The following is a 27,330-nucleotide window of genomic DNA, read 5'->3' as shown; positions in this document are numbered from 1 at the left end:
CTGAAGTTTATCATGGAAATATGTTGATTTCAGAAAAACACTCATCTTCTTTTGAATCCAGTCTTTTCACGTATGTTCGTGCAAATATGCACAAACATAGGCAGTGTTTCTGTTGCTAAAGCAATCACCTAGAATCTAGTCCTCACTCCAAGCCAGGGAAGGACCCAAAAAAGTCTTTCTAGCTTATTTGTTTTGCATTCATTTCTCACAGTAAGTTCTGAAAAGTCTCTTTTGAGCTATAGTGGGATGAATATTCAAAAATTGGGATTTTTGTTACCTCGCCACACCTCAGAGGTAGAGATTTTCAAGCAGAAATGCAGCACAGTATGGATGAACTTGGGGAAAGACAACCTTGGCTCTGCACAGATAATGCAAAGATTTGTACATTAATTTCTTTTTCATCTAAAGATAAAAAATGGTGTTGGTAGATGCCATTGTTTCTCTCATGCAGTTAAACAAGCTTAGGATGTTGTGCAAATCAAAAATCCAAGGAAAACAAACATAAATTCAACTGCAGTTGTGGAGTGTTGAGCCTGTTCTTATCAGGTTTTATCCTTTTGTCACCTGAATGTTGCACTGAAAATCAGTTAGCTACTTACTTTATGAAACTAGATCAAGGAACACCATGGCAGTCCTTGTTCTTTCCACTTATAGGTAGTCCCCAGCTTAGTCTACCCAGGGGCAGCAGAAGCATGGCTGTAACCTAAAGAAAGAGTTTGCAGTCAGACATCTGCCATCTGGAGTAGCTAGTTTCAATGAGTAACTAAGCCCATTTACCTTCTCTTATACACCTATGTCTCTGAAGCCAAAGTAGATTTACTAGTAGGTCATGTAACCATGGCCTGGAAGTCTGAACTATCACACTGAAGAGTAAAGAAGATAGGGAAAGATGTGGCTTCAGCAAATAGTAGTGAGTGTAAAGACAGCAGCTTTGGAAAGGATCTGCGAAGACAGAAAATTTCCTTACTAGTTTCACTGGGTAAGTAATAAGTTAGAGACTATATTGCCTTGTACAGATGGAATTACAATAACTTATGGTACTAATGTATATCTAATATTTAGCCCCATGGTTGTCTGTGTCATTAAATATTTCTTTGAAGATTTTTGGTTTTCCTCTTGGTACTTTCACTGCTCTCTTATGTATTTACGAAAGTGTTACAAATATTGCTGTACATGGTCGGCCTGGTATTTTGTAAGTTGTCTGAGTGGGACTATAATTTTTGGTTGTGTTAGTGTCCCTCGCATTCCTACCACTTGTGCTATTTGATACATGAGGGACCTCTTCTGAGAATATATATTATTTATATATATAAAAATAAATTATATTATATTAAGAACAATAACATTTTGTGAAGCATAGCATAGCTAAATCTGAGCAGCTAAATCTGAGAAAAGGTTCCAGAAGCTGAACAATACAAATTATTTTAGGAGAGGTGTGGGTTGTGGAGTTTTCTTGTGAATTTATGAATGTGTAAAAACATTCTGTTTGGTGTTTCTGTGATTCTGTGTGTTTTGGGGCTTTTATTTTGCCTTCCATCAGATAGCTTGATGATGCTTTGAACTTTGTTAGAGCCATGAATGAGAAAAAGTATTTTTGTACAGATTGTGTGTTCAGTGAGGATGACTCTCAAAGTCACTTCCAAACTGTCTGGCATTTCAACAGTAAGTCTGCAAATGGATTGAGGTGTACAAGTACAAGACGATATTGGATTTCCACTCCTTATATAACTTGAGCAACCTAACAAGTATGAAAGTTTGTCTGAAGAGTGATTAGGATTTTCTAGCATCTTTTTTCTTTTTCTCCCTTCATCCTGGTGGCCAGCAATTTATGAATGCAGCAAGACAACCTGCCTGTTCACAGAGGAGCTTCCTTGGGAAGAAAGCATGATGATAGTATTTACTTAATCATTGCTGTTTGTTTGTTTAACAAGTGCTGTATCTGTTTCAAGAGAGATAAACAACTACTACTTGAACTATCAAAACATTTCATGCTGTTCTCCATTGACGGTTTCCAAATCATATTTCTGCTTTGTCTTTCCTTTTAATCTGCATCTGGAACGCGCTCCAGTTCATTTAATGAAATGCTTATTCTTCCAAAGCTTGTTATTTTGTTTCTAAGAGCTTTACTCCTAAACAGCCAGAGTCTGCAAGTGCCAAAAAACAACGCCACATGTTCTGCTTAAGCTTTGGCAAATTCTCTTACTCTCTGGCAGAATTCTTGCTTAACCCAGCAGAATTTATTATCAACTTTTCACTAGAATCAAAAGTCTTGAACTTTCAGGAAGGGGATTGACCACACTGGAGCGATTTGCCAGTGAAATTAGTTAGTTTTTTTTAGTGATCTCACATGGAATAAAAGTGGAACCTCAACCATTTGCTTTGTGTGATAAAATCAAGTGGTGGTTGAGCAGTCTGCTGTCTTCACAGATGGCAAAAGACCATGGCAAACACAAGATGTAGCCTTACTTGGCACAGGTAGGGTTAAATGAAAAATGCAGCACGGGTGCTTGGAGCAAGCAGGAGAAATGCAGCTGATATATGGGGAGAAAATAATAGTGGCACATCTTTTGGGTACTACCCCATCCTCTTCATTCCATAGCTAATGCAACAAAACACAGAAAGTGAAGTAGAATAGGCTGCACAGGCACAAAAATAGAAAATAGAATTCAGCATAAATAAATACATTGTATATGAATGAAAGCTCCTTAGCTAATAGGTGTGAATGAGTTGAAATCTACCATACAAAATACTTCAAATTTCTAGCTTATCTGAGTCTCCTGATTACTCTGATGGGGTCAAAGAAGATCTGCAGAATTCCACAGAAAATCTAGCCTGTCAAGGTGGCTTTCAAGTGGCTGATCTTCTGAAGAGTGCAGCCTAAACATACCATTAGAAAATGTCAGAATTGCTATGAAAGTCTGATGAGATTTAACAATTTCCTGTGTTTTTGTAGCTTATGTTGGAATTAAAATTACTGCTGTATTATTCATTTTTAAAAGAAACTTCATATAGTAGAAAAAAATCCATCATTTCTTACAATAATTATTGGTTTTAAATTTTAAAAAAGCAATATAAAATGTATCATTTGAATTTGTAATTTATTTAGTGTTTGCGGTTGAAAAATTCCAGTATTCATAGTACTAGCCTAGTGAAAATCACATTTCTTTCTCTCACACCAAGTTCTGTATGAACTTACTAATTTAGCAGTTATCTTGAGGTCATTGCTGCCTGTCTGTTCTGTTTGCGTACTGCCCTCCCCTCAAACCCAATGTTTCATTGAAGACTTCTGATTTTACCTGCTGTGAATTTTGGCATCACACTTCTGATTTCTTTGCATTGCTTTTCATGGCTAGTCTGAGCCTTGTGTACTCAGAATATTGTGGAGAAATTTCTCCAAGCATGCTGGGAAGCCTTCCAAATTCACAAGTTGAGCTACCTGGCAGTTGGTGTATTAGGTGTTGGATACCTCATGTGCAGAGAGATTAAGATGATTTACATGTGATTTACATGAGCAGGAATTTAGGAAGCGTTTGCATTGGCCTTTGGCTTGAATTGGAGGGTTTTGATGTACACCTCCCAATCATCTCTACTTGCCATGCTTTTATATGCATTATGGGACAATTTCTGTGTGAACAATTTCAATTCCTTTTGGATGAAACCAAGGCAGAAACAGTACTTCAGAATTACATGTATATCCCCTAACATGTAATGGCTGTTCAGCATACTGGATCAGACTAGAGCAAGTGGAGAGGAGATCTGGGTGCCGGATACTGGGAGACCCAGCACAACTTGCATCACTGCACAAATTCATACCTTTTGGACTGCATTGGTGGATTGCTTGATTTTTTTCATACCTTGCGAAAGATATTTGAATGGAAGTTTTCAGTTGTTTGAATTGCTTTGAATTTTTCTTTTCTTATATATATACGAATTTCTTATATTTGCAACTCTTGAGACTGTAGAATATTTTTAAATCCTGACATGAGTGCTATGTGGTCGTAAATAGTCTGCCTTTGCTCCAAGAGCCGTAGAGCCCAGGGCAGAGCCCCTGGAAGGTGTATTGCTCTCAGTTTTCAGAAGCAGCTCTCAAACCATTTTCCTCCAGCAGAACTCCTGGCTGTTAATATTAGTTAGCTACTCATCAGTTATTCTAAATATGCGGAATGGACTGTCGCTGTGTTATCTGGCAAACTTGGTGATTGTCTTATTTCTTTATAAATCAACTGGATAAATATTTTTATTTTAAACTTTATTTTAATATTTTAATAGGAGGGTGAGGATGAGACCACTGAATTTTACAACATTTGTTTTTTTTTTTCTTTTTCCTGCAGTAGATACATTCTCAGGACTGGATTCAGAAGTGACAGCAACTCCAGAAGCATATGTGATATACGATGATGGTACAGATTAACTATAAGTATCTATTGCAAATGACACATTTTGGGTTGCTGGCTTTTCCCCTCTTCTTTTTTGAAATTGAGTTTGCATGGCAGATTGATACACATGCACGGCAGTTTAAGTAAGCAGTGGTGAACTGGAAAAACTTTCCGTAGTTCTACATCATACATGAAGGACAGTGGTGCAAATGCAACTGTTAATGGACATGAGGGTCCCCTTCTGACAGTCCTGCCATCTAACAGGAGCCTATTCTGGAAATAAATTACATTCAGAGCTGGTTCATACACTCACTACTAGACATTCTCCGGTACAACATCTAGTCCAAAATCACTGAACTGTTTTAAAATAGAAAATCAAAATACTGTCTGAGCCCTGGAAACACGTGTTTTTAGCACTAGAGTGCCAACGGATTATGAATCCAGTGTTATGAATATTTTCTTGTCTTTTTTGATGTGTAGTCTGCATTTAGACTATAAAATGTTTTCACACTGAGTGAGATCACCTAGGCATAAAATAATTAGTCTGCTGAATCCTTTCAGAATTTAAATTAAAAAGATTTGCAAACAGATAAAAGGAGAAGAGGGAAACATTTTTGCAGTTATGTTCATGCCATCTTGGTGCTATAAGTCAGGACACACAAAGCTTAAGAGGAAGCTTCAAGTCTTAGCATTTAATTATTGATTTCCAGAAGGAAGGAAAATAATAAATTACTGGGACTAATATTCATTGTACACCACGGCTGGTTTGTGATGTTCTGCTCCTTTTATTTCTCATATTCTAGCTCCTACACCCACATATTAAAGCAGATAAGTACAGGCCTCTGCTGACCTCAGAGCTTTTAGTATCAGTAGTGTAATTTGCGGCTCTAGAATAAAAAAGTTTTTCTTTTGATGGATGTGGTCCTGGGAATTTAAGTCAAACCAACAGTCAAAAAAAGCTCTGAAAAGGGAGTGCAGCACCTGAGAGAAAAAAATGCCTGAGAGTTTTGTACTTTTATTCCAGAAGCTTCATATTGAGGCTGACATTTAGGATTTGAGGAGAAAATGAATTGAAACCTGCACGAGTTCTACGGCCTAAGTTCCTTACATCCCCACATCCTCAGCATGCAGGTCTTCTTCTGGGGCTCCCTATAGGGGCAGGTCACCTACAGGAGACTGCAGCAATTTTAGGAAAAAGAAATCCAAGTAATCAGATGAGTTTTCATAGCCCATATGAGGACATGGCAGGGATGTCAAATGCTTCTTTCCCTTCAATTTCTGTGTCAGTCTTGTAGTGTGGTAGCTTTTCAGAGAGCACTGGATTGAATGGTACTGAATATCAAGTACTATATCAGGAGGTTCATATGTGCCAATTTGCTTGCCCTTAATGGGACTGCAAATGGCAAATACAAGACACCATGTCTGTAAGTTACTGGAGGGTTTAAAAGCAGTAGGAAACAGCTCTAAGATTTTAGAGTAGTAACAAGGAGGTTGCTTAAAAAGCTGTGGCTGTGGATTCAATTACTGTGCTGTCTTCTTTTAGGGGTGGTAAGGGGAGATGGCAGATAACGCACATTCAGAATATAGATTATATAAATATGTAGAATATACATTTGTTTATTGTCACCCTTTTTACCTGTGTGAATGACCTTTTTACCTGGTGATTGCTGTCCATCAGTTTAGTGGAAACACTTGCTACACTGAAGTATGATTAACTGTGACTTAGAGGCCCATAAGAAACGTGCAGTAGCTGTAGTAGGATACGCAGCACTTCTTTGGGATTGTGGCTGGTCACGTAAATGTTTTCATTCTCATAATTAAGCCAAATCAGTGTGAAGTGTTGTGAATGTGAAAACAGGCTAACATTTGCATTTTGTGTTTCCTTTGAAGATTATGAGTTTTTCGAGAGCACTTTGCTACCGACCACCACTACTGTCACTACCACTACAACAGCAGAATCAGAAATTGTCTATCCAGAGACTAGTGTTGTTGGTACTGGCCCTGTATCAGAATATGACATTGCTGGAAAGAAACGGTTCACTGGTAAGGATATACTTTGTATTATGTAGCTTGCTGCTAGTGCTGCAAGTAATTCTTGTTCTAGGAAGATCAACCATTAAGCCAAGGCTATTTCATGAATATGAGCAACAGACTAGTGTGAGGTCCTTGTAATGACTGGCATCAGGGAAACCTAAACAACAGTACTTTGCTCATTGCTTTTATGCTTGCACATTTGCATGTGGACTCGCACCAATACTGTTGAAGCAGTGCAAACCTTTCTTTACTCTTGTAATGTAAGTACTCTGCTGTATATTCTGCATCATGTTCAGTTTACTTGAAGTCAGTGAGAAAGAGTATCTGCTTTGGTGCTCCAATAAGCTCAGCTGCATCACTTTAAATTCACACCAGGAGTGCATGCAGTACAAGTCTCCACATAGATGTGAATCATTCTCTGGAAGACCTAGTTCTTTTCACTGTCCCATGTAACGCCTGTAATTTCACCATGTACATCAAAGGTGTGTTTCATTTAGGACATGTGGGGAAAGTCAATAAGTGAATGACATTTGAATCTGAACTTTCCAAAAAGTAAAGCCTGCAGATGTAAATTTGACTTTGCTATTTCTTTGCTCTGCAGAAGGAGCATAGGGAATGAACACACAGTATGCTGGCAGGAGGAATGAGAGTTGCTCCAGCATATGTGAGCCATTCAAGTGTGTAAATAGGCATTGCTGCTCTCATCTCAGAGATGCTCTGGTCCTGTGTCAGAGAAGCAGCTTGAGATCAGACTGGAGGGATTTTGAGGTGCTAGGGCATTGTATTCCAGCCTCCAGCCAAGACTGCTTGACCTCTATCATTCTTTTGCAAATGTCTGGACTTTTAGCTGAGGTCTGGTCATGTGCTAGCTTGCCTGGTGTTTCAGATGTGATTCAGGAGATGGAGCGTCATTTTTGAATCATGTCTTGCTTTCCATTCCAACATCTGCAGGCTTTGTGGCTTATAGTGGAGCTCTGCTGCTGGAGTGAAATATTTGTTTTTATATTTGCCAAGACTTTTTCCAGTGAATCCTCAGTTTTGCTGTCCAAACAATTTCATTATGTTTCTGTTCAGCTCTCTCACTGACAATGCTTCTTGATTCATTTAGCTATAAGGGCTAAAATTAGCTTCATTGCAAGATCTGGAAAAAATTCCTAAGGGCATGAAATCCAATAAGGTAAACCAAGAAACATTAGAGCATTTAAAGGCACTAGGGAAAAAATAATACCTTTTTGTTTTAATTGCAATTGAATAAACATTTCCAAAAGCAAGTGTTATAGTCCTTATTTTGAATGTTGTGGTGACATTTAAATAAGTAACAAGATGGTCTAATCTATTTACTGAGCCAAAGTGAAATTCCAGTCAAAATAAGTATTCTAAAATTAGAGATTACAGGTCATGTTCCTGGAAGGTGGAAACTCATGACTCCCAATCCTTTAATACCCAGGGGACCACTCTTAATTGCTTTAAGTGTTCAGACTTCACTTTGGAATTATTCTTCTTGTTCATCCTGTTGCTTCAACCTAGTTTCAGAATGTTTGTACAGGACATGGTGAAGTCTTAGATACTGATCAAAGGCCCTGGTAGGGTCTGTTCCCATGTGTAAAATGCCAAGAATCTGTGTGATGTTTCCACCCAACATCCCAGAACAGCTGTAGGTAGCGTGCAGAGGTTCTTGCAGCCAGACTGCTCTCCTCTGTCTCTTGCAGTAAAAACGGACCTCCTCTGTTTAGGTAATTAGGTACAGTTGTGAGTGTGGGCTCGCCCTGAGTGTTGGCATTCCATTTTCCCCTGCTTATTAATCAAATTGAGCAGGAGCCATGCTTTGTTGCTGCAGTGGTTTCTGATTACAAAGACCAGTAAATGGTTTCTTGCATATCTCCCTAGTGCAGATGACTTCTGTATGGAGAGAGATAACATGCATGAGAAGATTCCAGCTGCCAGGCAAGGGCAAGGCTATAATCTAAAGCTGTTGGGATTTGTACACTGCTTGCTTACCTGGAGACCACCAAAATCTTAGCTTTCCTTTCTAAATTCCTTTGGTAAAGTGCAAGAGTCTGGTCTGAGGGGCGTAAGCTAAGGAAAGGCTAAAGAGGGCTCAAGCAGCACTAATCTTTTCTCTACCATGATATATACTTATGTTGTTCCTTTAGGTCAGGTTTACTGCCATAGCACAAGGAAGTCTACAGAACTTGGCAGAAACTGTCACCTTAAGGTACAAAGAAATGTGTAGAGGTTGGACAGCCAGAGTTGCCCAAGTCAGATTGGCTAGGTAGGGTAAGCAGAAATGCAGGAAGCCACTAGGGCCATGAAAGTGATGATGAAAGGTTTAGAGCATCTGATATGTGAGGAGAAGCTAGGAGAGCTGGGGCTCTTCAATATGAAGAAGAGAAATCTGTGTGGAACTTTGCCAATGTGCATAAATAGCTGATGGGGACTGTAAAGATGAGAGAGCCAGGCTTTACTCATTTGGTGCCCACTGAAAAGAGAAAGCAATGCACACGAACTGAGACATAGGAAATCCTGGTGTGATCCCAAACTGGCCGAGGCCACAGTGGTCCCTGTCTATTAGTCAGAGCTGTAGGAATCACACAGGGTATTGGCAGCCTGCGTGTTACTCTCTGAAATCTATGTGCTAATTAAGTGCCACCCTTCCCTGTCTCTTCCAGCACCTTACGTGACCTATCTAAATAAAGATCCAGCAGCCCCCTGCTCCTTGACAGAGGCCCTGGAGCACTTCCAAGTGGAAAGCCTTGATGAGATCATCCCTAATGACCTTAAAGAGAAGGACACACATCCCCTCAAAGCCCCTCATAACATCACTGTTGTGGCAGTAGAAGGCTGTCACTCCTTTGTCATCGTGGACTGGGCCAAGCCTGCTCGGGGAGACATGGTAACAGGTACTGCAGAGCTGGTGTCTCCAGCACATGGGTAGGCTGGGCTGTTCTCCTGAGGGGGGAAGGTTTTGCTGAATGACCATTTTTATCAAATTGAGCCAACTGCTCATGAAATTCTCTCTGTGTTAACAGTTCTGTGAGGGAGGTGAGCTGCTTGCTTAGTGGTGAGAAAGGTCCTTTTGTCATCCTTCAGTGCCAGAGTTATCTGTTCATGCCGGGCCAGATATTTCAGATTTTGGCTCTGCTTCTGTGGCAGCAGTTCTGAAGGCATTGCTTCTCACCAGTGCAGTGTCTGTGATAGTACTTAGTTTGACTGACTACTTCTGCTCCTGAGTAGCACTCTCAGCACCACTGCAAGCACTTCCCAGATTTTTCTTTGGAGCATCTTTCACATTTGCATTCAGTCTCCTCTGAGCTAAGGCAACCTCAGACCTTTTAAGAGCCACATAAAAGCACAAACTGACTTCAAAAATGAATCTCAAAACTTGTTAGAAAACACTGAAATAAATTACTGAAATATTTTTAGAAGAAAATCAAAGTCTATTTGCCATTGGACCCAGAATATCTGAAGTAAGACATGGAAAAGGCCTTTGCTTTGGTGCTGCCACCTCTGTGGATGGCAGCAGTGGCAAGGAGATGGGAACTAGCAGAGCCAAATAATGTAATAAAGGTTTGTAAGGAATTGGGCTGCACCTGAACGGGCCACGTGGTGTCTGTCCTACAGCGCTTAATTCTTCAAAGCTGTAGATCCAGTATCTCACAGAGCACAGTTTATCTAAAAATAAAAGAAATTAGACACCACAGTGTTGAAGTGGAGAATATAATTTATATATCATAGAATCACCACTATTGGAAAAGGCCTCCAAGATCATCCAGTCCAACCATCCACCACCACCACCATTTCCCCACTGAATCTCATCCCTTAGCACAACATCTACACAGTTCTCATGTTTCTGCATAGTGAGTGTCTAACTTAAAGCAGTGGATAGGTTGAGTTTGTCATCTTTTTGTCTTCAGTGTCTTTTAAATCAGTAATTGCATATTGGTACCATTCTGTAATACAATGCACTGTTGTTATTGGCTAATGATAGGAAATTCTTGTAGCCTGAGAGGTTCCAGGAGAGCTAGGCATTAACTCACAAATTCAAAGATGCTTACATTCCTTCTAACTCATGAAATTTAACATGGCACCTAAGCTTGGAATACCACGTAAGTTTAAAATCCTCCCAGCTTTTTGTCTTTCCTTTTTACAGGCTATCTGGTTTACAGTGCATCCTACGATGACTTTTTAAAAAACAAGTGGTCAACTAGGACTGCAGGTACTACTCATCTGCCAATTGAGAACCTGAAGCCAAACACACGGTAAGAATTTGATCCATTCTTTTCAGTTCTGGAAGGGAAGTAAAACAAATTTGATTATTTACAAACTTTTTTTTTCTTGGCCTTAGTATAAATATCTATGTCTCATACAGATTGTAGTCATTTTGTTTGGCAGAAAATTGTTCTGTAAATCTCACAGCAGTTTATGTGACGTATTTACCATGTTAATCCTAGAATAGATGACTGTGTGTACAAGTATATATGTTTGTGTATATAAAGACACTTATCAGTAAGAAAAAATATCATTTAAAAACTTTGTGTTCTAGTCATATGCATCATTGAATCAAATTTTGTGCGAAGAGTGTATTAAAATATACTCTTGTTGTAATGTGATGTGGCCATTCCAACACACCAGCGTACTCAAAATTTAGTAGCTATGGGGTGGTGGGAAAAGGTGCCAGCTCTCTGTGGCCTGTTTTTGCTGTCTGCTTACATCAGTTGTATCAGTAGAGGAGCCTTCACGGTATAAAGAGGCCATGACACTTGTTCAGAAGTCAGTTTGGCAGGAGCTGTAGCTCTTTATCTTATCATATTTTATCAAAAAATCTCACAGAAGATGCAAAACAAGAATGCTTGCTATGCATGATGTTGGAATAGTTTATGGTGATTGGGTGGGAAGTGAATGGGCACAGAGGGAATATGTTAAAATCACTGATTTTGACAGATACGCAGTGTCTCAATCCTGTTTTCTCAAATTCTGAGTCTGAAAGACTTCTGTTGCTGTTTGCTAGATGATGATTCTTCACTTTATGATGACTACAGTCTCTTAAGCACTGGTGTCATGTGCTGCTCGTGTATTTGATAGCATGGGAGATGCACTGGGGTTGAACCTGGGAACTAGCATGCCTTATGTGATGAGAAAGTATAAATCAGACCAGTCATTCCTAGAACAGCCACAGCAGCACAGAAGAGAGAAACAGTGTTCGTTAAAGGATATTTTTGTTCCAAAATGATTTATGTATGAGTGTTAAAAGCAATTGAGAGAAAGGTTTTACATCCCACTTGTTTTAACTGCTGTATAACTTCTCATATTATTCAAGGTTCTGGTTAATTGCTAAAACCATAAACCTCAACTTGGAAAACATAGAAGAATTATCTGAACACTCATCTGAACACTTAATTAACATATTTAGGAAAAGTCAATGCAGTGTAGTATTTGGGTCTCAAAAATGAGTTGGCATATTTTTTTCTGACCACGGCAGTGCTTTTCAGAGTGATTTTCCCCAGCTATTGTTGATTCTCTTATTGTAGCTCCCAGGGACAATATTAAGGTACAAGATTCCTTGTCAGCAGTAGTAATGCTGAGCAGGAACCAGCTGTGAAATGTGCTGTGAAGAGTTTGCAGTATTCTTATTGACTGTTGCAGGAATGTGTTCAAGAAATAAGGGTCTGTCTAAACAGCTTAAATATGTTACGCCTATATTAAGGATTATTTATCTAGAAATCTTAATCAAGTCCTTATGAGATGTGCATGGTGCATTAAAGCAGGATTATTTGTACAGCAGAGAACTACAGCTGGATGTTCTGCATCTACTAGTGCCCTTATTATAAAATGTCATTATTATAAAAATATTGAGGAAAGTGTGGGGCACAGTTTACCTCTGGATTTCACCTGGTAGAACAAGACAGATGACATCTGAGATGACCTAAACTCTGTTCCTAGATAGTGAGAGAAGCAGATGCATACCTTCCTGCCTTTGTGTGTACATCTTCGTTCCATGAGAACATCACTTCTTTCTTAAACTTCTCTTAAACTTCTCTCTTCTTGCCTCTAGTACCTGCCTCCACACCCCAGACTCCTTTACGTCCCCAGCCTTTTTCCTTTTCACCAGTTTTCCATAGTTTCTCTCCCACTGCCCAACTCTCACTATGCCTTGTGCAGGCCAGGAAGGCACTGCCCTTTTGCCCCAGCTTCCCCTATGAAAGATCTTCCATCATTTGTTTCTCTGGCCTTTCCACTTGCTAGCCCCAGCTCCTCGTGCCCTTAATGTCTTTCATTCAAGCCTCCTTCTCCTTCTCCTGCTGTCATAAGGACAGTATCAAATGTCTACTATAGGTCTTTCTTGTGCCCAAAACCTCAAAAGTTTTCCGTCACCTAAATGAGCAATTGCAGTGAAAATCCCATGAGCCCCAGCCATGCTCTGAGCAGAGGAATCAGTGGGAATGGAGCTGCCAACCAGCGATACGTCTGCTTAGATGTATGTGAACTCCATGCTTCAGAAGATCAAAGTAGTAAAATGATTTTTTTTACAGAAACAGCAAGGTTTTTGCATATCCACAAATCTACTGACTCCTTTGTTGAATACGAAGGCTTTTTCAAAGCAGAGAGATTCAAACAAAATCCATTTGTTATTTCTGAAGAGCAGGGTAATCCATTGGCCTCTGTTGTATACTCTATGAAAGAAAGAAAGGCATTGTGTGGGGTCTGTGGTGGAGAAGTAGGGTTCTTTACAAGAGAAAATTTGTGCATATCAGCCAATCTCATTCACATTCTCCCCATCCACAGGCTGAATTGACTGCATATTTTTAGTCTTAAAAATAACTCCCTAACCATTGGGAAAGAACCCCATCCTAATTAAGAAAACATGGCATGGTATCTGAAGTTGGTCTAAAAATGTTGTGTTTGCCTTAGGAATGCATAGTGTGAGATATCTCTGATTAAGTCAGATTGCTATATGCAGATGCTATGGAGTGGTGGGTGTTCCTCGCAGGGTTATTGGTGGTACAATCTGTGGTGCACTCAGAATACTAAAAAGGGGTTAGTATTGTGTCAGAAGTCAGCTCTGGAGAAGACTTGAAGCTGCCAACATGTCCTGGAAAATGTCTGCCTGGTGTTCAGGTTTTACAAACAAAACTGAAGTCTAAATTTAGCCCACGCAATAAGCTTTCTTTGGAGGCCTGGCCTGGCCTCCGGTTGAGAAGTAGAAGTTTTTCCCGTTTGCAAAACACTGGTCAGCTTTGGTGGGCACAGGAGTGCTTCCTCATGACATAGGAATATAGGTGCTAAAATAATTTTAAACCTTAAATCTTTAAAGTGGCAATCTTGACAATGTCCTTTTCCTAAGCTTAATTCTCTGCCATCACAGAAGAAGGGCAATGAAAAGGGCTGGAGAGCATCCACTCACCACTAAATCCAATCTCTTTCAATCACATTCATAAACATTTCAAACTCCTTCTTTAGTATGGCTAGGCTTTCCTCTGTGTTTCTGCAGGAAAGCCGTGGCAATGCCTTACAGAAGGAATTAGGTAGCCTTCTGATGTTGAACAACCTCTTTTGCTGCTTTATCTTCAAACCTTTCGTTTCTATATGGTTTCTATTCCTTCAGGGCTTTTTTAACCCCAGAATGTCTGCTACCAGTTCTAGTGGTGTTGCAGAGCGTTTTGCAGGAGGCTGCTCAAACAGAGCAATTGCTGAGGGCCAAATAGGCTGAAAATTTCTGTTTCCTTTCTCTATCTCCATTAAACAAAGCATCAGCCACAACCAGCTGCTCTGTGTCACCAGAGCAGCATAAAAGAGGTAAGGTGTGGATGAAGCCCTCTTCTCAAGCAAGTGGTAGGCCTGTTGATGCATGCCTACCTGACCACAACCATGCAGAAAACCCCCCTTCCAGCCCCACTCTAGTGAATTATTATGTATTTAGTATACATACTCGTGATATATGTGATGCTGAGCCATTTTCTGACGGAAGCAGCACCCCATGTGGATTTCCTCCTTGCAGCCAGGTCAGGTGCACATGCCGGTTCCTCCCTGAGAGAAGTAGGCCCTGTTCCCTGCATTGCCTCTGCACAACCACCATCACCCTCCTCTAGCACTGAGGGGGTATCAGCAGCCACAGTCCCTTTTATCCCTTGCTGACATGCAGCTATGGTGTTGGGGTGCTCCCAGGTTGGGCAGAGGGGATGCATGTGGTACAGCCTTCATATCTCATCATCTCAGGCTGCTGCTGGTGGGACCTGGGAACTGATTTGTGAATGATTAATCTTTCTAACAACAACTGCTTCCCTAACTGTTCCGCTGAGTGATCATCTCCCTTTGTAGCTACAAGTTCCAGCAATTAATTTTCAGCAAGAGGGAGACACTTGGAATTAAGTCATAAAATCATTTTGCTCCAAGTGACATGTATGGATAAGAATAGTCAAATGAACATAAATATCACACATTCATTGCTCTGTTGCAGTTTATTAAATGCCTTCTTTACATGTCAGTAGATGTGGTATATGAAATCTCAAAGGAGGTTTATTTTTAGCAAAAAAAGGCTTTGTGTATGTGTTAAAAACTCACAGTATTGCATCTCTTTCAGTGGAGGCTCTTATATGCCTATTGATAACAATTTATTACAAGTCTGGCTGAGCAAAGTGTAATAAAAGCACAATCAACTTCCACAGTACAGTTTTTCGTCATGTATTTATGTGATGAAAAACAGTTGAGTTATATCGATTTGAGACTTCCTGGCAAATCCATCAACTGTAATGCAAATAAGATCCTGACTAATGAAAATGTCAGACGCCTGGCCTAGAAAGGCTTTGGCAATTTCTTCTTTATTTGTCATGTCTGAGAAATAAATATATACTGACTTCATTATTTTATTGATGCACTTAATACAGCAAGCATAGCATGGTCTATGCTTAAATCACAGGTCAGCAAGTCATGAGTCCTGGCTTTCTTTCTGGCACTGCGAAAGACTTCCTGTATATTTAAAGGCTTAGGGACTAATTTTCCAATTTAGTAAAGAGAAATGTACTCATAACTTCATCACATGTTTTTCCAGACAGTGAATCAGGCTACCCCAATGATCATGTATCTCAGATGGGCTTTTTGTGTGTACAGTAGGACACCTGGTCATAGAGGTGTGAGTGACAAAGGAGGTGTGAATGTAGTGTGGCCACTGGTGCAACTGTCCCTTGGAAACATTGATAACTTGGGAATTAAAGCAGTCCTCTGCTTCATGCTCTGATCTGGGGTACAGGAGCATGCAGGAGGACTTTGCCTCCCTGTCCTTCCCCAGCCACACTGAACACTCGCAAGCTGTTGTCGGGAAAACAAGGCCAACAGTTGAAACCACAGGACAAGACTTTTATCAGGATTATGCTGGGAATTATAAAAAAACACAGCCTTGCTAAATTTCACTATTTAATGTGGTTTCATTTTGCCACGGTGTGTATGTCTTTTAAAAGAAAACTGCAAGCCCTTTGTGTACATTCAGGAATATTCCTGAATACTCCCACTCCTGCTGCCCACTTACTCCTTGCTAGAAAAAGCAAGGTTCCTGCAGCTGGATGCTGTTGAATTTGCTTCCTTCCTGCTAGCTTGCAAAGCATGAGCATCTTATTCATCACTAAGCCACATGTTACGCGCTTACACTGCAGGGACTACTTCCATTTCATGTGCACAGAAGTGAAGGAAGGGGAGCAAAGCTTTTGATGTAGATGGCTTCTGTACTTTGTACATAGACTGTACAGAAGCCTCCAGGGGATGGCAGACCATAGCTGCTATGAAGCTTTCTGTCTTAGCCCAGTGCACCCCATTGCTGGGCCATGCAAGCACAGCAGTGCCCAAGGGTTTGTCTGCAGGATGGGGTGGCCACCATGATGCTTTTCATGGGACTTTCTTTCAGACCTGCCACTTGGATGGAACATTGCCCATCAATGCTTGGTGGCACCTATTCCTGTGAGTAAGTGCTTGCCCAATATTGCAGGTCACACAGTGTGGTTTTGAAAATGTCTGCTTTTGGATGAAAAGCTAGCTCTAGGCTGTGTGGATATTACAGAGATTTTTTTTATTTTTACTAATTTATTTACAAGGGTGTAATTGAGCAAGCACGCAAGAAAGGGAAACCTAAACACAGGCATTTAAAAAATGTTGTGCTGGAACTTTTTACAGTAATCTTCCATTCTTGTTCGTTTCTGCTGGACTGGATAAAAACATAAAAATAAAGGGTAGGCAGCAAATAAAAATCATGATATTTGGAAATGAAGTAATAAATATGCTTACGCATTCTTCTCCCTGAGTCAGAATAATAATTTTGTTTCTGTCAGGCAAAGAATGGAGTTCTAGTGGCTAGTCATGTGCTTTAATTTAAGCATGTGATTTAAATAATCTCGATGCTGCTAGAGTTTGTGAAGAAAGGTCAAAAGCTTAGCTTCTGATCTTGTATAAACCTGATACAGTTTTAGTTTTGCAGCTTATACCGCTACTTTCTTAGGAACTAATCCGGATAAAGGTTCCCGAGGTCAAAATTTATTTCCTTGCAACCTTTTTCTTGTAGTCTACTGCTATTAGTTGTTACTTATAAAGTGAATGTAATTATGAAGATGATAAAAATAAATAAGAATTACAGAAAGATGAAATTTGTATGTAACAGCCAGCTCATAGCCTGGCTGACTATCCAAGTCCAAATCTTTTTTATAAATGGAGATTACAAGCAAGAGGGAAATAGACTTTTTACAGAGGTAGATAGCAAGGTTATGGATGCCCCATTGCTGGAGGCATTCAAGACCACGTTGGATGGGGACCTGGGCAGCCTGAGTGGTGGCAGCCCTGCCCTTGGCACAAGGTTGGAACTGAGTGGTCTTTAATGCTCCTTCCAACCCAAGCCATTCTACAATTCTGTAGTATAGTAAAAAGGGCACTCAAACTCTCTGGAATTGTGTTGGTTTGATTGTCTCCCTATGTTAATATTATTTCTAATTTAGTCATTGCAGTGAAATCAATGGTTCAATCTTATTTTTCTTCTCATTGTGTTTCAGATATTATTTTAAAGTCCAAGCAAAGAACCCCTTTGGTTATGGACCTGTTAGCTCTTCAGTCTCATTTATCACAGAGTCTGGTACGTTCTGCTTTTTATTTTTATCACAGAACTGAATTCATAATAGAAGATGTGGGAGGGCAGTTACTGAAACAAACATGGTAGTAATGGTGATTATCCTGAAATTACTACTTTGAGAGTTTTTAAGGTTAATTATTTGTTTTCAGTAAAGCTAGGAACATAATACACAGTCATAATGCCACTATGAAAATATAAGTAATGTGAAAGTTTCAGGGGAACAGGAAGTTAAATTTAAAATACAAAAGATTACTAGTGTTCCAAAATACAGAAGCAGTGGGAAGTTTAATGTAATCGATAGATTGACCAAACATTTGGTAAATTGGTTTCCTAATTGTGAACAGCTGAGCAGTTGGAAGTGGCTGTCTCTGAAAAAATATAGGAAACAATTGTCCATCAAATGGGCAAAGTTCTCTGTTCCTTTTTTGACAAAGCATGCTTCTCTTTCACAGGGCTAATAGTGTGCCCAAGAGCAACACCCCCTTCTAAAAATAGTTTGTTCAGTGAGCTATTTTTACCCATTTCTTCTTCCATTGAGCGAAAGGCCAACGATTCCACTGAAAGTACAGATTCTTTAATCTTTACTTGAGCAATAGGTCAGTTGTCTCTTTTGAATTTTGCCCTTTTGTCAGTATGGGGTTTATGTTGTTTCTGGTTTTGCTCTTTAGCTTCAACCCATAGTGCTCACTTCAATGGAGCCATTAAGAACCATGGAAAGTAAGCCTACACAAAAAGGAGACAAAGATGCAAGAAAAGTAAATGGTCCTGCATGACATGTTCAGAGTTTGTTTTTTCTTAAAACGAGTAGCAGAAGCTCAAATATAAATCCCAAGAGGTCTGACATTGGGCAAATACAGCATGCTGTGCCTTGTGGGGAGTTCTGCTGATTAGCTAACTGCCAGTATGCAGTTCTGAATGCCTAGTTTTTCGAACCACAATCAGCCACCTTATGAACTTTATGTAAGAAGTTAAATCCATTGAAGTTAAAGTTTTATTTGCAGCAGTGTTCTGCACTTGTCACGTGGCCAAAGATGGCTTTCCAGCTGGCACAAATACAAAAGCAGTTGCTAAAACTAAAGCCAAATGGTATAGTTACAGTGATTGAATAGATCAAAAGAGAGTGAGAAATTGCTGGTTCTAAGCTCTGTTTGAGTACAATTGGAAGGTTTGAGCTGCTGAGAGTATCCCATGAAGAATGCTACCACGGGATCAAGTAGCTTACTGAAAATATCGCATCTTACCTTCAGTAATGTACAGAAGAGAAAAGAAAACCATTGTTTTCTTTAATCAAACTGTAAAATCCCTATAGTTTATTTTCCCCATCAGTATATAAGCACTATACTTTTTCTTCAGGTACTTTGTGTATAATAAAAGCCAGTTAAGAGACAGCGGATATGACATTGTAATGAACAAGAAGTTCACTTATTAGGTGCTGTTGATGTGTTGTCCTTATTCCATGCCTATTCCATATTCCTTATGTTAAGAAAAAATTCCAAACAAGCAGAAGCTCCTGATGTGTTGGACAGAGCTCGGCACTGTCCAGTTGGCTCTGGAAAATCTTCTACCATTCTGACTTGAGAAGTTAAAATGATAAATTTCACATGTTAATGAATACCACTCAACAACAAGCTAAACATGATAAATGTCTGAAACTAAGGTTTGCATGTTAAAGGTAGCTTACCTTTCCCTTTGGAAGTTAGGCCGCTATGTGTCAGTCACACAGTTTAGCTCTGCAAATCAGTGAGACATAAATCCCACATTCACAACATAACTAATGGCAGTTACTCTTTGTTTTCTTGAGAGATACTATATGTTTCATATGATAAAAAAAGATTTGGAATAAAATACTGAAATTCCTTTTGTATTTGTTTCCTTCTTCTAGATAATCCCCTCCTTATTGTCAGACCTCCTGGTAAGTCTTTTTCCATTTTTTTTTTCATTAAGGGCATGACATTTATGAAAAACAGAATATACATATTAGAGACATGTCCCAACATACAGTTGAATTTGCAGTTTTAAGCAGGAGAGGGAAATAGTTCACTGTGCTAGTTTTAAGACCCCATACTCTTTGAAAAGAAACATGTTCTAAGTTTTGTTAGATTATGAGCTTTATTTGGGCTGACCTTCTGCCTGGTAAATCAGCCTTCATTGCTTTGTAAAAAGCATTAAACTGTATTGCTTCTTTGTGTCCTTTAGCTGCCTGAGCATAGCTTGGACAGCGTAACCAGTTTTTCCAATCTCTAGCTGTTATGATCATCTGCACTGTTTGTCATACTCTTATAAATAATAACAAATTCCAGGATTTGTAACTGAACTGTATGACAGGGACGTGCCATGAAGTTGCTGAGCTTGTTTTCTGTTTTCAAGCCTATCACTCTGTATCTTTTGTGGCTTATTGCACATTCAGCCTGTAATCAGAAGAGCTTGTATTTTGGTGCTAGGAACAGCCTTGCTGATATGTAACCCCAGGCAGTGCATGCTCTTGCAAAGGAAGCATGAAAAAGGCCTTCACAGCTATTACACTCTGTCAGCTTTCGTAAGCAGTTTAAATGGTTAGTCCAGGGGCTTTTCAACTACACTGTTCATACAAACAGTGTCCAGCACGTCCCTCCCTCCTATTTTGGTTATGCTTACTAGCCTGTTTTTTACATGTCCACCCACATGTCTCTGATGATGTACAGATATGCTGTGTCTCTGGCAGCCAGTATGGGAGGCCTCTAATAGTGGACTTCCCATACTCCTGGTCACCTCCAGGTTCTTTTGCTGTCACTTAGTTTGTGGGTCTGTTAATGGAAAGAAGATTTTTGGAAAGTAATAGAAGGGGAACGGCTGTTTACGAGGATTGATAGTGATAGGAAAAAGGGGAATGGTCTTAAACTGAGACAGAGAGGTTTAGGTTAGATACTAGGAGGGTGGTGATGCACTGGAACAGATTGCCCAAGGAGGCTGTTGATGCCCCATCCCTGGAAACATTCAAGGCCAGGCTGGATGTGGCTCTGGGCAGCCTGGTCTGGTGGTTGGTGACCCTGCACATAGCAGGGAGTTCGAAATTAGATGATCATTGTGGTCTTTCAACCCAGTTCTTTCTATAATTCTAAGATTCATGTTGTTGCAGTGTAGAGATAGGTAGAACCAAGACCAAGAAGAGGTCTACCAGAGCAGAAGTTTGGGAACTGTGGGCATGAAGAGCTGAGAATTAAGCTCTTAGAGGCCAATTTAATATTCATCTCTTGCAGGAATTTGGAAGTGAGCAAAAGTGATGGGTGAAAGTGGACTATTCACAGCAGTAGCATTGCATTCAAGAAATAGATAATACTTTGTTCTAAAGAAAAATCTATGGCCAAAATCCTGCAATCATTTTGCCATGTGACTAAATGCATAAAGTCAGGCCAGTTACATTTGTCTTCATACTGGTGCAGTTTTGAGGGTTACTGATCAGTGATTGCTTCTCACCTGCACGTGTCTGCAGGATTTAAATCATGTGCCTAGAGAAAAGGAGGAAGAATGACTAACAGAAATACCTTCGACCTCAAAACGGAACAGTAAAAACAGGGCTCTGCTCTGTAGGTAGAGAGAATACCGATTACCGCATTGGAGCTTCTTTATCTCATTCTGTACCCATTAATGCAAGAAACATTTCAATAAGTTAGTATAAAGCAAACATTTAAGCAAGCCAGTAGAATATTCAATCTTTTGTGATATAATTAAACTGTTGCTGCAGTGCTTGGGGCAGAGTTCCCCACGAAAGGACTCGCTTGTCTTTTTATTGGAACCTCCACTGTTTTGATGTAATGTGAGAAAACGAAACAGAAAAGTAGGTTTCCAATTTCATCTTTTTAAGACAATAGCAAGAAAAAAAGACTTTCTTTCGCATCACAGGATGTTAGCCACCACAGAATTTTTAATATCTGTTTAGCAAAGGAGTTAAGCTTTGTACATTCTGTTAAAATGCAAATGACTACTTAGACAGCTTCACTGTCAGAACTACTGTCAGGCTTTGTTTAGAAGGGGAACTAAGAATCTGTAGGTAGAGAAGTCTCTTAATAAAATCAGTGGGAATGTTTACTTAAGACTGATGATGTCTGTCCTTAATGTTGAATTTTTTTCTTCAAGGTGGTGAGCCTATCTGGATTCCATTCACTTTCAAATATGACCCCACCTATTCAGACTGTAGTGGCAAGCAGTATGTGAAGCGAACTTGGTATCGCAAGTTTGTAGGAGTGGTTCTTTGTAACTCCTTAAGGTACAAGATTTACCTCAGTGATGACCTGAAAGGTAGGCACTGAGATTATTTTCTTGCTGTATGATTACTTGATATTGTCTCTGTCTTCTCACTTTCTTTACTTCTCACTGAGTCTTGTGTGGTGGTTATCTGAGAGTCCTCTTGAGAAGGTCCAGTATGACAGCCAGGCTGCCTTGCCTCTGTATTTTGTTCCTACAATAGCATTAGCTTTTAAGCAGAGCTCTTGAGACAGAGGACAGAGAACAGGAGAAAGTTTAACTTGAAAAGTGTACGCACAGTTGTATTGTAAAGACATTGTACTTTATCCTTTGAAAGCAATGTTCTGCTCCCCGCACGTCTTCCTGGGAAGATTCATGCCTGCCCGATAGGCAGATGGTCACTGGGTGCACATGGCCAAACAGAGCAATATGCCCTTGAGATATTCAGGGCAGATTCAGATAGGAATGGAGGAGAAGGCTGGTATCACAGTGGCTGAGTAAGTGGTACTCCCAAGGGTTAACAGTATGGATCTGTTTGCTGAGAGATAATGAACCAAACTTTCCCTGTTGTTGATCTGGGGTACTGGGACCATCTCAGTGGCTGCTGTTGTGTTACATGTATTGCAGTGAAATTCTCTGTATCCATCGTCATTGGTGCAATGCATCCATAAACATGTAAAATGGAAAATGGTCCTTACTGAGTTATGAAACATTTTTGTTTTCCATAATTTCTATTTCTGTAATGTGAAAGTAGCATTTTCTCTCTTTTCAGCCTCTGTTTGTTCACAGGTGATGTTGCTACATTTCTTTTTTAACTACATTTCTTTTACATCTGTTTCCACAGTGATAGAAGAGCATCCCAAACAAAAATAGTGCTGAATCAAATAATGTGTCTCTATTACTCTTCAGATACCTTCTATAGCATTGGGGATAGCTGGGGAAGGGGTGAAGACCACTGCCAGTTTGTGGATTCACACCTGGATGGAAGAACAGGACCTCAGTCGTACATTGAAGCCCTGCCCACCATCCGAGGTATGGCAGTGTGGGAGTGGGATGCTGGCCAAGTGCCTGTCACTCTATCTATAGGGTTCAGGGGTAGGGAGCATTGCACAGGAAGAAAGAGAAAGAAGGGCATATAATGCAAATAATTTACAGGAACAGAGTACAAAAGTAGAAAGAAAGAAATTGTATAGTCTTATGAAATCTTTTTATCCCAATTTTAAGACATCTTTATTGAATCAAAGGGCAGAAACTCTTCCACTTAACACAATGGACAGCTACAGCTCAACAGACTGCTCTGCAAATGGTTTCTGACCAATTCATTCGGTACAAAACACATAGGAGTGTGTCTAGGTCAGTCTGCAGCACTTTTATTCTGCCCTCGTAGAAACTTCTTTCCAAGTGAAAATTCTCGCTTTGAGGGAGCTCCTCTGAGACACTGCTCAACTAACGTAGCCAACAGACTGATGTCTTACTCCACAAAAGAAAACCAATCATGAAATTCAGCCAGTCCTTTCAAAAAAATCAGTTGATATAAGCTATTCAGCTGGCTTTAATAGTTTCCATGCTATTTGTTTATATTCATGGTGGTGTTACCAGGAAGAAACTGAAGTACTCACTGATATTTATATATTCCTGAGAAGTATTGCATTTCTGTGTTCAGAAGGGGAATGAAGAATTGTGTATTAGTAGGTCTAGGAGACTGAGATAAAGAGCACACAGGAATTACGTTATTGGCACAACATATCAGTGTTTCAGATGTTCCAGTGCACAAGCTATGCAGAGAAGAATGCTGAGCTTCCCCTAACGCATTAAGCAGTTGCATTCTTTCTCCAGATGAAGAAGTCTATCAGATGGGTCAGAAAGGGCTTAAATTCATATTTACTGCATGAAATTATACCTTTTTATTTTGTAAAAAGCTGATGTTTATTGATAGTCTCTTGAGCCTGATGAGATAATACAATTTGATGGTATTTTTTGCCCTAGAGTACTTCATATATTTAAACTGATCTGCAAACTTCATAAAAGTTGTTGAAATATAGCCACGTTTGGAGTGAAATGCAGAAGCTCTTTGGCAGACCACAGCATTACACAATAGTTGAAAAGATGTAGAACAGTAAAACTGATCAAAACTGCAGGAAATATAAAAGACCGGAGTTAAATCATTCAACAAAGACCTAGGCCAAGTACCAGGCCTAACAAATAGCCTTTTGATAAAGCTCACTAGCAGACAGCTTGTGTGCTTTCACTTGGACTGTAGGATTGACTCCCACTGTGTCTGTCACTTTTGTTAGATTCCTGTGTCTTTTCCCTACAGGGTATTACCGCCAGTACCGCCAGGAGCCTGTATCATTTGGACGCATTGGATACACAACTCCCTACTACTATGTGGGCTGGTATGAGTGTGGAGTGCCCATCCCAGGGAAATGGTAGCAGTCTGCTTCTCCGTCTTAGGCAGGACAGGCTGACCACGCTTTTCAAATGATTTCTACCAGAGGACTGTGAGGCAGCCGAGTCAGAAAAGGAAAAAAAAGAAAAAGAATCATCACAAATTAAGCAAACCAGTGAAGACCGTCTGCTCAAGAAACCTCTGCGAAACCAGACATGGTCCTACTTTCATGAGCCTAAATCTTTGGTACTGTTTGACTTCCACTTGGAAGCATGGACAGGATCTAGGTTTGGTGTCCTACCTTCCTCCTCTTGGTCATTAAGGCAGAGAGAGGTGGTTGCAACATGTGCGACCTGTGAAAACTAGAACTGTGTTAGCCATGAAAATATGGAATTTTCTTATATCTTGCAGGAATGACCTAAGCATGCTGTGCTTGCTGAATGGAATGCTAAACTGTCCCTCGTTGCCAGCAGCGGGTGCTGCCAGAGCTCTCCTATGCAGTCATGCCTTGTAGCTGGCCTCCCACCCAAGCAGTATATTTTCCTGAAGACTTATCTGTGGGTTCTTATGGGTTCACTCATTGCTGGACTAATCACCAGGTCACAGTGTAAATTCACTTTGATATATATATCTATGTATATCTATATAAATACAGTACTGTACATCTGCAGAAGTACGCTTAGAGATGCTGAGATTTTCTTGTTCACTAGATAAATATATTTGGAATTTTTATGTAAAAGGTGCTGTTAATTCTTTGAGATAATGCTATGAACAATATATTAACCAAGGAAAGATCTATATTCTTCTTGTGAGTATTCTTGATCTGATATATGAATTATTGATCAAACACCCGTGTCCCATTTCCTTGGCAACCTACGGACTGGATGTTCAAGAGGAATCTATTCCTCTGTCCATATTAGAGTGGCAGTGTATATTCCAGCAGAAACACTTATCCAGCAGTTTATCAGCATCAGTTAAACTTTCTCTGCTTTACAGTTGTGGTCGTTTAACACCAATAACTAGCTAAGCTTCACCACACCTCTCTCTCATTCTCTCTCCTCAATGATAGAGGAGTGAAAACACAATGAAAAAATAAGCTTGTAAGTTGAGATAAGGACAGGTTTAGTGCAACCTTTCTTCAGTCAGTTTTCATCAAATGAGTATGTTATTTATTTCTTTGCTCCTTCCTTATCTTTCACTTCACTTTGTGGAGGCATGGGACAAGTAACTTGCAAATGGGAAACTGCTCTTATTTGTCTTCCAAAAGGAAGCCAAAGCCATCAAGCCATTACAGGACTCCAATACTAGGAAACTCCTCTGACTTTGATCCATCCTAAGACAAATCGGGATATACTTCTTTTAAAATGCTACCAAAATCTCTTCCATCCAGATCAGAAATCAAAAGCTGACATGGCTGAAAGCTATAATGATTTTTAGCAGGCATTTGTAGGCTTGTAATAAATGCAAGATTTGAGTAGTCTTGGGCAATCTAGCACTAATGGTTTACCAAATAACTTTTGTAGTCTTACCATTTCTTTGTAACACCTCAATACCTTTGCTCATCTTAATAAGTCTCCACTGTTCTAACAGCCCAGATCTCTTTCCAGCTTACAGTTAGTATAGCACTAATACCTTTTGAGTTCCTTCCAGTAGTTATTATAAATTGTATGGGGAGAAGAGGAACTGAAGTGATTAGAGTGCATTTTATTTTTCATGATGACTTGAGTTTTAACATTTTAATTGTTCTCAGATACTTTTGCTTCCATACCATGCCAAATATATGGTCTTGAAATATACCTTCTTTCCCTAATAAACCTATGATAAATCGTTCCATTTCTATTCCATCCTTTTTGGTCATCTGTGTCAAGCAACCTGACAATGTAACAAAGTATTTACTTCATTGAAGTCTTCCTTGGGAGAAGAGGTATTGATTTTTTCCAAGGGACTAAACTCAAAGGGTTGTGATCAGAAAGTCCCAACAACAGCTGATTATAGGCACAACCCCTTCGAGGCCAGGACTGGGAGCAGTACAGTCTAATGACCTGGATGATGGGAAGGAATGCACCATCAAAAACCTTGCAGCTGATACTAAACTGGGGCTGGGAAGCGGATGACACATTGGAGAGCTGAATTGCTGTTCAGAGAGACCTTAGCAGACTGGAGAAACGAGCTGACAGAAGTCTCAGTTCAGCAAAGGGAAATGAAGTCTGGTGTGTGGGATGGAGTATCTCCTGCAGCAGCATGGCCTGGAGCTTACTTTTTAGGCAGCAGCTCTGCTAAAGAGGACTTGAGGTCCGTGTGAACAACAGATTGAATATGAGTACTGCACAGATCCATTCCAATATAAATTATTCAGTGACTTTTCATGATTCTAGAGCAGACATTCCATAATAAAACATAGTTTTTCTGTTATTAAATCAAAATCATGCCTTGGCCTAGAGCCCAGTGTTCAGTATGAGTGAATGGAATGTGCCACTGACTTGGCAGAGCAGGACCTGGTTTCACCAGTCATGGTCTGGTTTACTGTTTGAAGATCAATGTTCTCTTCTACAGTCAATGCATTCTGCATTTTCACCCTCAGAGACCACAGGGTAGGTTTTGATTTCCTCACCTGCAGAGATCTGTTTCCTTAATTCTGTGCTGGAAATACTCCTGAGGTGGGGCAGTCCCATTCAGGGATGTTCCACTCAGAGTGAAGAGCTCAAGGCATAATTTTTTTTTCCCGCAGCCTCAGCTGAGGAAGAATTGGGAAGTGCTGGGGATAAGGGGTGAAGGGTGTTGCCCATTGTTACTCTCCAATGCAAATCTTTGACAAGGCTAACCCAGCCATGAGCAGCAGAATACAAGAGAAAAACACATTAGATGCCACAGTACCACAGAATCACCAAGGTTGGAAAAGACCTCTAATACCATCCAGTCCAACCATCCTCCTATCACCAATATTTCCCACTAAACCATGTCCCTCAGTACAACACCTAGACATTTCTTGAACACCTCCAGGGACAGTGACTCCAGGACCTCCCCAGGCAGCCCATTCCAGTGCCTGACCACTCTTTTGGAAAAGTATTATTTCCTAATGTCCAACATGAATCTCCCCTGGCACAAATAGAGGCCATTCTCTGTAGTCTTATTGTTAGTTACATGGAAGAAGAGGCTGACCCCCCACCTTGCCACAACCTTCCTTCAGGCAGCTGTACTAGCAATATGTT

The 27,330-nt window shown here is 40.0% G+C and overlaps 1 protein-coding gene across 1 annotated transcript in view; it reads left to right on the top strand.

Annotated features, from left to right (window-relative positions):
* The window catches only part of FNDC1 (fibronectin type III domain containing 1), a gene marked incomplete at both ends in the record, with an annotated part of 63,636 nt that extends 39,471 nt beyond the window's left edge, over positions 1 to 24,165 (top strand). Inside the window, 9 exons of the mRNA XM_079532594.1 lie at positions 4,332 to 4,400; positions 6,267 to 6,419; positions 9,080 to 9,310; positions 10,561 to 10,669; positions 17,435 to 17,514; positions 19,394 to 19,423; positions 21,625 to 21,786; positions 22,642 to 22,764; positions 24,050 to 24,165. Coding sequence (XP_079388720.1) covers positions 4,332 to 4,400; positions 6,267 to 6,419; positions 9,080 to 9,310; positions 10,561 to 10,669; positions 17,435 to 17,514; positions 19,394 to 19,423; positions 21,625 to 21,786; positions 22,642 to 22,764; positions 24,050 to 24,165 — 1,073 coding nt within the window. The remainder of the gene's footprint in view (positions 1 to 4,331; positions 4,401 to 6,266; positions 6,420 to 9,079; positions 9,311 to 10,560; positions 10,670 to 17,434; positions 17,515 to 19,393; positions 19,424 to 21,624; positions 21,787 to 22,641; positions 22,765 to 24,049) is intronic.
* Between the last annotated feature and the right edge of the window lie 3,165 nt (positions 24,166 to 27,330).

This window comes from Tetrao urogallus (genome assembly GCF_951394365.1).
Source record: "Tetrao urogallus genome assembly, chromosome: 2".
Lineage (NCBI taxonomy): Eukaryota > Metazoa > Chordata > Aves > Galliformes > Phasianidae > Tetrao > Tetrao urogallus.
The sequence above is the reverse complement of the archived record's forward strand: the minus strand, read 5'-3'. Positions and strand labels throughout refer to the sequence as shown.